At 36.2% G+C, this 12,392-nt stretch overlaps 1 protein-coding gene across 1 annotated transcript; it reads right to left on the reverse strand.

Annotated features, from left to right (window-relative positions):
• LOC107939360 (26S proteasome non-ATPase regulatory subunit 1 homolog A) lies at window positions 1-6,497 on the reverse strand. The gene is made up of 13 exons (XM_016872691.2): window positions 6,080-6,497; window positions 5,299-5,368; window positions 4,489-4,594; window positions 4,173-4,284; window positions 3,928-4,096; window positions 3,262-3,737; window positions 3,030-3,165; window positions 2,698-2,946; window positions 2,247-2,467; window positions 1,901-2,159; window positions 1,525-1,757; window positions 912-1,431; window positions 1-601 (listed from the first exon to the last, which is right to left on the reverse strand). Exons 1-13 carry the CDS (start codon window positions 6,232-6,234, stop codon window positions 278-280), a joined length of 3,030 nt encoding a protein of 1,009 aa, XP_016728180.1. The 5' UTR covers window positions 6,235-6,497; the 3' UTR covers window positions 1-277.
• Between the last annotated feature and the right edge of the window lie 5,895 nt (window positions 6,498-12,392).

Below are 12,392 nucleotides of genomic sequence, written 5' to 3' on the forward strand. Positions count from 1 at the left end.
TTCAGCTGCAATTTTCACCTTAATGGTTGAGCATCTATATAACAATTTTTTTCCCTAGAAATAGAAAAGAAGAGTAAACAATGGGAGCAGCAGCAGCAATTAAAATGCAGAGTCATGCACAAAAGGGTAATCATTACAACAGGAAACATCTCTCACCTCTCATCTCTTGGAAGAAAGAATGCAACCAATTACTAGATAATTCCTGAGCTAAAGTAGCAAATGTGACAAAACACTGTTCATCTCTAAACACTATGGCCGGCCCAAAATCCGGGCAAAATCAGGATGTGAACTCGAAAGGCTGAGGGGGCTGAGGTTCATCATCAACAGCCATAGCTAATGAGGAACTCTGTTGACCTGCTGCTGATCCAGCCGCTGGAGATGCTGCTAATGCAGGTGCATCTGTTAGGGACAGTGCCTCCGGTTCATCAGGGCGCAGGTCTCTAAGAAGAACAAACCCTGATGGTGCCAACTTCACAGGCGCATATCGGCTGTCTTCTAGAAACTTAATGAACTTCTCCTGAGCAGGAACCACTCTTGCTGGGTTGGTCAAAATCTCAAATGATGGCTCCGGCTCGGCTTTCTTCTCGGGAGGACCATCAACCTATCCAATTGAAAGATTCAATCAAAACATGAATCAAAAACACTAGACAACAATGCATTTGAAGTGAAATTTGGTGGTTTTATTTTTGGTTTCAATGAAATTTTAGCCTAATGCCTGACACAACCCAATGACAAGTATAAAAATTTCTAATATTCTGAAATTATATTTAAATCACCAAAGCAACTGAAATAATGACCAGTTCTCAGAACTCCCACCGGACAAAAGTTATTAGTACAATAAAAGATAAGACTTCTACATATAGATGATATATATATATAGCCACAAAACAAGGATAACTTATGACTCCTACCTGCATAGCTTCCCCATCCTTCTCACTGCTTGATTTCCCTTTCCCAGTAATTGAAGCAGAAGATGAGGACTCTGCCCCAGATGATTTCTCAGCAATTGCCTTTTGTTCCGCCTCTTTCTTAGCCCTAGCTTTAGCCTTTGCTGATGTTGACAGAACAGCAGTTGGAAGTTTGACTGCTGATGTCGTGGTGGGAACAGTAGTAGGTTTTGGATACTCGAAAAGCGAAGGTTTTGCATGTGATAAGAACTCGAACCTTGGAACTTTCAGGTCGTAGTTCAGTCCAATAAAGGCTGTAGGTGAAAATGACAAGCTGACAAAATAAATGAGGGGATACCAATACCAAAACTGGCTAAAAACAGCAAGACCAACAACTGCTGTGATTTTGTCATGCTTTGTCTTGGAAAGCAATCTTATGGTTACATTTCTTCCACCAGCATCAAGGATCCCAGAGGCCAAGATTGCTCCCATCTTGCTCATTGTGTCTTCATGCTTATCCAGTATAATTTTTTCAAGTTGACGCCTAGATTAGGGGGACATAAAGCAATGTATATTTAGAATAACCACACATCGGAGGAAAAGAATATTAATTACAACATAAGATGATAATATATACCTGAATGTCCCGACACGAGAATCACTTGCTTCATTGATCTGAATCATGACCATAGCCATCGCAATAAGAGCACCTTGGCGAACAAAATCAACAACATCTGATGTCAAGGGTTCTAACAATGATATGGCCTCACTCAATCCAGTGCCAGCACATGAAATACCCACTGCAAGTGCCGCACCATATCGAACATGAGGGTTGTAAGACTCAGACAGTAAGGAGACAATTCGAGGAGTCTGCAGTGTTGACCAGACAAAACAGTGAGATATTCACAAATTCATAGCCAACCGACTGATCCAAACCTACAATACAGTTAGAACAAGAAGGGAAAAGGTGCAACAAACATCAATCACAAACAGCTTAGTAAAACAGCACTTACCTGCTCCGGCTCTGAGTAAAGGACAAACCCCAGCGCTAAAACAGCAGTTCTCCTAACATCATCACTCACATCTGATACAGCAAAGTGCAGCAGCTGACGAATAGCCTTATTGTTTGCAGTTCCCCTATAGGCCAATGCTAATGCATACATACCACCATAACGGATAATAGGATCTTGATCCCGAGTCATCTGCTCAATTAATGTGTCTGCTTCTTCTTCCCTTCCATATACTGTAAGAGCAATCCCTAATGCTAAACCCCTGAAACCAAAGGGAAACAACAGGGATTAAAGATCATTAACAGGATAAACCCAGTTTAATATCAAGATCGCAAAACCCCAACTTTACCTGATAATTTTTTCATGCTGTGTCTCATGTGCATAAGCAAGCATCTCGCTTGCCTTCTCGCTAGCAGTTCCAACCATGAGCAAACCTATACTGATGCCAGCAGCTTCACCGGCAACAGCACTGTCAGTATAAAGCACACTTTTGATGTCTTCATAGATTTCTTCATCAGCAGTTCCTAGAGCTGCCAAACCAAGTCCTAGGCATGCACCATGTTGAATAACCTGCATAAGAAGCATCTGATGTTATATTTCACATTTACTTCAGGGCAATGCTACTTTCTCCAACAATGGACAAATTCAACTCTCCCAAACGGACCAGAGGGAAGAAAAAACAAATTGACAACCATGTATTCTTTCAAGTAGGGTGAAGTCCGCACTTTAGCATCTCTTTACTTTCAGGCCACTTGGTAGAGAGGAAAAAGAAGCCATCACAGGCCAAGAAAATCATATACCTCAACATTAGTGTTGCGTAGGCTATCACGAAGGAATTGCTTGATGCCCTCACCATGGTTGGCATGAATGAGACCCAAAGCATATAATGCCCCACCTTCAGAATATGGACTCCCACCACCTCCAGCCCCACCCTGGGGCAAATATGGAGCCATTAGAGACCTGCCTTGCTGAAGATGTCCTCTGTGAATAACACCAAGCCCAGCTGTTGCACTGAATTTAGCCCAATTGGTAGCTCTACTCAGCCAGTCCTGATGATATCCGTAAAATAAGCAAATACAATATGATAATCAGCCTAAGGTGTGAATAAAGATCAAGAAAGACAAGTTTTTACCAGATTGTCCCTCAGGAATGTATCCACAGTTGTTCCAGCATGCATTATTGCATTAGCATAGATTGTAGCGCTGTGACAAACACTATTCCTCATTTCAACAGACTGCTTTATTGTCTTCAAAATTAATAGATCCGATCTAAGACAAATCACAATCAGTTAACAGTTCTCAGAAAGACATACAATAAGAATTTAGTTCCATCAAAGAATAATACAAAAGAAGCTGATGCCTCACTTGTTATGACTGTACAAGAATTGTAGAGTCAACTGTATCGAGGTCTCTCCAGACAAAATTCCTTTGACTTTCATCAACCTCTCAGCATAAGTAACTTCTTTAGGATCTGCCTCATGAACGTTTGTAGTAATAGCAGAAGACCCATCTGTCATCTGAACATCCTCTGAAGCAGTAGAATTTTCATTTTCAGCTGGAGAAGGGTTGGTGGATCCTGGCTGTACTGGTTCTGAAGGTAGAGATTTGGGAGCAGAAAGGCGATCTCTTACATTTAACAGAAAAGCCTGGTGCTCATTCTCCACAAGATCGAATGCAACTTGGAAAGCCAAAAGAGCATCCTCCTTATTTTCAGAACGGAGAAGTTTCTCCAATATATTTGCAACACCTTCAGGTTCATCCAAGAACATTAGGCACTGAGAAGTGCTCAAATAATCAGGAGAAGGCAGTTTTTGGTACACTTTAACAAGAAGCCGAAGCACCTGCAAGAATCAAAGATTAATTGTCATTACAGATCTGGTGGAATTTGCACTAAAATCCCGGGAAAAGAGTAACTAATAAAGGAATACAAAAATATTCTAATAAAAAAAGTCAAAAAAAGAAAAAAAAAAGTGGTGACGGCATTTATACAAACTACAGAACTTTTATGGACTACTAAAATAACCTTCTTACCTCATGACGATATTCTCGGCGATATACAAAAGAATGAGAAACATGAGTGCAATATGCTAAGATTGCATGAACATTTTCACTCTTTGTTATTGCTTCCTCAAGTTTATCCAGTCTCCGGCACTCAACTGCAATTCCCATCGCTTGTTGGTATTTTCTATCCATAATACACCTAGACAAAACAACAGTAAGATACCTAGACTAACTCCAAAAATATTCAATCAGATAAGAAAGCATGTTCTACATACTTATCCAGCATTCTCTCCACAATCTCCTCCAACCTAGGGTCAACCTTCGCAGCTTCATCACTTGATTCAGCTGCCTTTGACCGAAAGCTGGCATACTCATCTATTGCCTTGGCTGAAATTAAGAGCATGACCAGTCAACTAGTTGGTATATCAAATTCAAAACAATAGAAATATAATAATCAACAAGCAAATATTTAGGCTTTCCTAAACCCCCACGTGCAGAAAAAATAAAATCACAATCAACATACTAATAGATTTCAATTAATCAAACTGTTTTTAAGGTCACAAGATATATCAAACAAAACAGAGTTCTTACCAAGGAGAGTATGCACATAATCAGAATCCTCAGAAACATCAAAAAGAGGGCCAGCTCCAAGAGCATAGGACAACGAATCATTGAGTTCACCCAAGTAATAAAACACCTGATGGAAAGAACAATATAAACCAAATAACTAAAAGGCCACAAGTAAAATAAGATTATAGAGAAGGCATCTACTTCTACCACTTCTCATGTACAAACTGTAAATGCAAACAGTGTTCCAGAAACCAAACTGCAGCATTGTTTTGACATGATAGTGTCCAATGAAATTTATATTTTTACATAAGTTTGAATACAAAGACATGGTCAGTAAATGTATCAAATAAGTTATTTTTTAGAAGAAAATGATAATCAAAATCTTATTACCAACCAGTACTGACCATAACAAGCTGGTAAATCTGGCAGATGCCGGTAATACTGGTATGGGCTGGTACAAAAATCATAATGGTATGATACTGGTACCATTTCAAACCAATACAGGTACTGTACTGATGAAATTGGTTTCATGTCTATTTCTGGACACTCAAAACTGAAGATGATAATTTGATACTATTCCCTTTGTTAGTAGTACAGGTAGCTAATGAAAACATTAAGAATTAGATAAATTAAAGAGAACATCAATCAGGCTAACTTCTTATTGCACCTATTGGCCTCAACAAAAAATGTACCTAGACACTATGGCGTAACACCTAGGCACATACCTTAACATAACTGCACAAGAATTGCTAATAAGCCACAAAGTTAAGGTACTTCACAAGCAACACCTACAAGCATATACATAGACTAAGAGGGACAAGAGAGGAGGACCTTTGAGACAAGAAGCGCAGAAAGTTGTCTCTGATGCTGGCCAAATTCTTCATCTTCATATAGGCTTTCTCTGAAAAAGACAAGCATAATATCAGTATTAGCATCTGAAACTCATATGGAATCACACTCCCGTTACAGGCCAGATAATATAGATACCATCTAAGCATTGTGCTATATAAACTTAAAATCTGCGTAAGCATACAAATGAAGACAAACCTAAGCATCTCCCACCCTTCTCCCCCTTCCTCCCCAACACAAAACAGATACATTAGACTACAATAACTTAATTTAGAGGAAAAATTTAAAAGCCACCACAGTCATTGTTTTTATTCAATCAGAACTTAAAGACTTCCTAAGCAAAAACCCACCACATACATATTGCGCAATAATACATATAGATAATTTCTTTAAGTTCTTCCTAATCTGGAAGTTATATATCTTTTGCAGAACATAGAGATTGAATAAAGCAATCAATAACATATACCCAAAAAATTGATATAATTTAGTTGAATCTTAAATTTCACCCTTTGCCAGATAAACCTAATCGGAAAACAAAAACTTTGAAACATTCCCAAATCTCCACAAACAAATGAAACAACCCAAGCATACCAAAATTCCAAATTTACGCACTTAACTTACTGAATTCAAACTACCCTCTCACTCTTCCTTACAGTAGCTAAATCAAAACATCGAATTTCATTTTCTTCAATGTTCCCACCCACCAATCAGACCAAAACCTGAACCCAGCTAACTAGAAGAAGAAGAAAAAAATCAAGCTTACATTATAGGAACGCTGGTGGAGATCTCGGGCCAAAATTGATCAACGAACCCAATTAAATTAGTGAGAGCATGTAATTTCAACTGAGGATGGCTCTCGTTAAGCATCGCTAATAAGCCACCAGCCGAGCTGACCATCGTCGCCGCTGATGCCGCCATTACTATACTTTCCCCAAAATCAAAACCCAAACTTCGATGGGATTCTTCAGTAATAAAAAAGAAGATTTTTACTTAAGGTAACTTTCGCTGGCAAAAGTGAACCGTCGACGGTACCAATACTAACCCCAACGAGGAAGCGACGACGGAGATTAAAAAAAAATGAAAATGTTTGCTTAAAAAATGGAAAAGGAAAATAAAAACTGTAGAAGCTGTTTTTATAGTGAACTTTGAATCTGGTCGAAGAGGCCAACAATAATACAATTATCTTGAAGGAAAAGAAATCGCCTTTTTCTTCTAAGTAAAAAAATAAGTCTGTGTTTTTTTTTTTTTGGTAAATTACAAATTTAGTATTTATATTTATATTTTTAGAATTTTATTTTAGATTTTAGATTTTAAAATTTAAATTTAATTTTTAATATTATTAAAATTATTTTATTAAATTTAAACTTATTATGACGTCAAATTTACTAGTTACGTTATTATTAAGTTATTTTTAAAAAAAATATTATATTAATAAATTTAATAAAAAGAATTAACAATATTAATAATTTGTTCTAAATTTTAAAATTTTAAAAATAAAAGAAAATTAAATATTTATGATATATTTTTTAAAAGAATTTAATTACGCGATTAGGTCTTTTGATTTCTTCAAATTTCTCCTTCTAATTTTACTTTTTTTCATTAATTAACTTCAAATATATTAATTTTAGTCTAAATAGCTTGACGGATATTTTAAGTACAAGCATATTCTTTTAATAAAAACAATTTTTAATTAAAAAAATCAATTATAAAACAAAAGTTAATACAAGTGAAATTATTTGGTACTCCGTGAGTTTGGGGTGTGTTTAGAGAGCTATTTGGAGAAAGTGATTTGCAATTATCTGGGTTTGATTTTGGAGTTGCAATTATTCATCGAGAGGGGATAGATTGTGCTTTACTCAATAATTCTATTAGATAAATTGTTGAATAAAATCATTATCTGAGTGAGGTTCCAGCATAGATGAATTTGAATTACACTAATAAATATCGTGTGTTGATTCTTTATTTGCTTATCTCTTTGACTCACTTATGTTTTGGATTTGTTATGCAAACTCTCTAATTCTATCTTAACTTCTGTTCTAATAGAAGATAAAATAAAACTGTTTTGACCATTAAGTTGGAAAGAAGTGCAAACTGAAGTCTTTTTCAATTGTTATCAAAGTAGGCTTCAAAAGTTATTGAAGACAATCCAATGTTTGGTTTATTGAAATCGAGCCCATGAGAAAAGGAAGCTAGTCTCACAAACCTTATTGCTTGTATGTTCGTCAAACTATGTCTAAGAAAGCTTGTATGGAGGCTTTTGCCTTGCCTATTGATATTACAACTTGGGAAGCTATTGAAAATGAGGGGACTCGAACTATTGTGACTATTGTTGATAGCACATCATCCCTTTGAATAACAATTAATGCAAACATACAAGCAAAGAATGGAGTAAGGGGAGTAATTATGTTATTGATCTTTGGTTATACATTGATTGACTTATGATGATTGATTTCATGCAATGTTTTTGAGCGGAGAAACACTTAATGGCTTGGAAGTAGATCTTGGGGACATGCTATATTGAAAATTATGTGCTATATGATGTGTTAAATTTATAATCGGTAACTTGATGATGATCCTTAAGCTTTGCTTGATTGATTTAAATTGTTTCTGATTTGTGACATTAATACTATATATTTTTAGATAATTTTGCAGCATATAAAAGGGCTTTTATCATTCTAAAGAGTGAGATTGTGTTTAACCAAAATATTGTCACATTGGGTTAAACTATTTTTTTTTCTTTTACTCACATGATTTTTCTTCTTCTCTAAAAGAGTACTTTACTTTCTTTTTCTTTGAAGAAAACAATTTGACATATAATGTGAGGGTGAAGAAAGTCTAGTGTTGAATCAAGTCTAATGATAATTTAGATAACGAGTTTTCAATGGTCGATGCTAGTAGGGATAATAAAAAGTTCTCATTTGAGCAAACTCAAGTCTATAGCTACAATTATTCAAGAGAAATATGTTGATGATATGATTGAGGGGATGATTGAGGATAGGTTCTATGACAAAAATACTTTTTATGAAGATGATGATAAAGTTGGAGGACAATTTGAAAGAAATGAGATTATCCTAAATCTTGTTATAACAAGAAGTGGAACAAAGCAAGATGAAAAAAAGTTGTCTTCGATGGAAAAAACTTACTCGGGCAATGAAGGTGAATCAAATCCTGATTGTAAAGGCCCAATTTTGGCCCAACTTAAACCAACCTAATCCCAACCCAAACACAAAAAATAAATAAATAAATAAATAAAAACCTTGGCCACCTACTCCACCACCTTTGTTGGCCACCCACCTTAGCCACCAACTCCACCACCCTTGGCCACCTAAACCACCTCAACCACTCCACTTGTAAAATTTGGCTATAAAAGCCATTCAAGACTTTGTTTTTAGGGGTGGGTTTTTGGTTTTTTGGAGAAGGATTGTTCTTTGTTTTGGAGGAGGTTTTTTTTTGTTTTTTGGAGGCGTTTTTTTGTAAAAAAGGTTATTTTTGTTTCTTGGAAAGGCTAGTTTTTGGAGATTAATCAAAGATCAAAGCAAAAGAGGTTTCTTTTGTCTATTCTTATCTTTAGTTCTTTGTTTGTTTATTGTTTTCCTTTCAATTTTATTTTGTTTTTTTATACGAAAGTAAAAATAAAAGTAAGAAGCTTACCCATATTTTCATTATCGAAAAAGGTTTTTTTGAGGTCCGGCCGCCGTGTACGGTGGCGCCGATGGCGGCCCGTGGGGGTCCATGACCGAAGCAAAGCCGGACCAACGGCCGGATTTAGAAAAGAGGGAGAAAGAGAGTTGAGAGCTTTGTTTTATTATTTTATTATTTTTACTATTATTTATATTATTATTATTATTTCTCATGTATATATTATTTTTTATATTATTATTATATTATATATGCCCTCTCCATATTTATTTATATTATTACTATCATTATTGTTAATTTTATTATTTTTTATTTCTAACTACTATTATTATATATATGTATTATTGTTTGTATTATTATTATTATCACCCCTATTGTTATTACTTTACTTTTGTATTCTAATATATTATTAATATTACTTATATTTTTATTATTTTTGCTATCACTATTACTATTATATATTAGTGTATATTTTTATGTATATATATATTTTATATATAGTATTATTTTTTATTACTTTAATTTAATATTTTTATTATATTTGCTTTTTGTATTTCTATATTTATTATTATTATATAGTAGTGTGTATTTCTATTATATACATATATATATACATTTATATATAGTATTATTGTTTACTTTACTTTAATATTATTCTTATTATCATTATATCCAACCCAATAATAATTCTTTCATAAAAGTAATATTCCGTATTTGGTAATTCGAGACAATCGTGCCCTAACTTATTGGGTTTCGATTTTTCTCCTTTAACCTAAATAACGGAATACTCTTTTAAATCGTGACATGAGTTTTGAAAAATGCTTATTCTCGGAGATACGAGGTGTTGTTCCCTAACTTACTGGGTATGGCATTTCGTTACCTCGAAATAAGATTTTTGCAAGTAAAGGCAATATTCGGTGTTTGGGAATTCGAGGAAACGTGCCCTAACTTACTGGGTTTCGATTTTCCTCGTTCACCTTAACTAACTGAATAACCTTTTGAAATACACGAATTTTTATATAAAAGGCAAGCTCGTTCTCGAAAATTCAAGATGTCGTGTCCTAACTTACTGGATGTGACATTTTATATTGTGAGACGAGAAGGTCCTTAACATTTGAGCATTTTCTTTACAAAGAGGGATCGTATTTTAAATTCTTTCAAGTTTTCAAATTTTCGACACTAAGACACTAATTAATCAACTAGGTACCAATTTTGGGCGTATCGAGGGTGCTAATCCTTCCTCGTGCGTAACCGACTCCCGAACTCATTTTTCTGAATTTCGTAGACCAAAATCGTTGTTTTAATAAAATTAAATCATTTATTAAAAACAACCACCTTTTGAGGTGACCCAATCACACCTCGTCAAAAAAGGATTGGTGGCGACTCCCGTTTTCATTCTTTTTTTTCAAAATCCAAGTCGACCCCGTTTTCATCCAAAAAATGGTGTCAACAGCTTGGCGACTCCGCTGGGGACTTTTTCAAAATAAGTGAGTCAAGCCACGAGTTGATTATTTTTTGTCTTTTTGTCGAAAGTTGAAAATTTGATTTAAATATACGATCTTCTCATTGCATTTCATTTGTTTTGAGCTATAGTTTTCATTATGTTTCGTATTTTAAACTTTTATATCTTTGCATTGCATTGCATGACCGTTGGTCACACCTTTTAAGTGGGAGTGAGAAGCTACTCCTTCGTGAGGTTTTCACCTCCGTGCAGGATAGTGGATCGCTTTCGGGATACATCCGTACCTATGTCTTCGTGAGATTTTCATCTCCGTGCAGCCATAGGGAAATGTATTCCCCTGAACCGAACTCGGTCTATATGAGTCTATAATGGGTGAAGATCGAGGAATCTGCTGGTTCGGGTACCTTTGCTTTAGAACCAAACCCCATGTAGTAAACCTTAGGAACTCACCTTAAGTAGAACTACACCAAACCCTAGTAGATACCCTGATGTGCTTTTATTCTTTTTGAATTGTCTTGGATTATATGTTTATATCTGGTACTGATATTTGTTGTTTTACTTTGGATGCATGACATTTCAACTGCATGGCATTTCATTATTTCAAGGCGTTGGTTCATATTCGGTTTCTAAAAAGAAAGCTTATCATGGAAAGAAGGTTTCTTGATAAGGTGGAAGATAATGCGGCAGTCCGAATTTGGTCGGAAACGACACAGCAAGAGAAAGGGGATAGTTTGGCTGAAGGATATATATCAGAGCTATGGGACTTTACCCGCATCAGCATAACCCAGAACGATTTACAAGAGTTGAAAGGAATTTGGGACCATTGGGACGAGGAGGCCAGACAGTTGTTTTATTCCCATTACGGGGACTTGCCGTACCTGCTAGATATGAAGGTAGATAAGCACCTATTTCGGGCTCTCGCACAATTTTGGAATCCCGCCTATAGTTGTTTTTCGTTCGGGAAAGTTGACTTGGTGCCTACAATAGAAGAATATATAGCTTTACTTCGGTGTTCAAAGAGTCAAGTCGACAGAATCTACTCAAGAGCCGCAAATGTACCCTTTTTGAGAAGGTTAATGAACATAACAGGCATGAGTGAGCAGTGGGTTACGGCCCGAATTAAACAAAAAGGGGATAACAAGTGCATTTCTTGAAGGAGTTTGAAAGATGTGGCTTTGGTGCACCCGGATATAAAAAAGAGGGTAGATATATTCGCCCTAAGCATATATGGCTTAGTTATCTTTCCTAGAGCTTTGGGGCATATTGATGAGGCGGTTACTGATTTGTTCGACCGCCTTGATAAAGGAGTTACCCCGGTTCCAGCAATTTTAGCGGAGACATTCAGATCATTGAGTACCTGTCGGCGAGCGGGCGAAGGCAGGTTCATTGGATGTGCACAGTTGTTACTTGCGTGTTCCACAGTCATTTTTGGAAAGTGGATAAGGTGTCATATCGGGTCTTCTCTGAAAACTATTCGCCGCTAAAGGAGATGATAGCTCACCGAGAAGGGACGACATTTCAATGGAAAAATGGATGGCAATTCTTCAAAACTTGCATGAAGAAGACATTGAATGGAGAGCTCCGTGGTTACTTCTAGACGAAATTTTGTACCGATGCGGTAGTTTTGATTAGGTCCCTTTGCTTGGAATCTGGGGAGCTATTGGCTATGCCCCGTTATTAGTGCTCAGACAGTACAGATCAAGACAGTTTATACCCGCAACCCAGGGGCTGGCCGAGTGTGAATTCTCGTATGGGGGTGATGGCTACAAAAAGAGGATTCGAGAGATATCCAATGCGTGGAATCAGACTCGCCAAATGAAGCGATTAGCTGTAGGACCAATGACAACCCCCGAATATGAAGAATGGAGGGTCAGAAGAATCAATGACAATGTCCCCAAATCAAGCCCCGAAGGCAGTCATTCGATAGAGGAGCACTTACGGGTCATCCCTTCTGAACTAGAAATTTTGAAGCAAG

This window comes from Gossypium hirsutum, chromosome A02 (genome assembly GCF_007990345.1).
Source record: "Gossypium hirsutum isolate 1008001.06 chromosome A02, Gossypium_hirsutum_v2.1, whole genome shotgun sequence".
In the NCBI taxonomy this organism is placed as follows: Eukaryota; Viridiplantae; Streptophyta; class Magnoliopsida; order Malvales; family Malvaceae; genus Gossypium; species Gossypium hirsutum.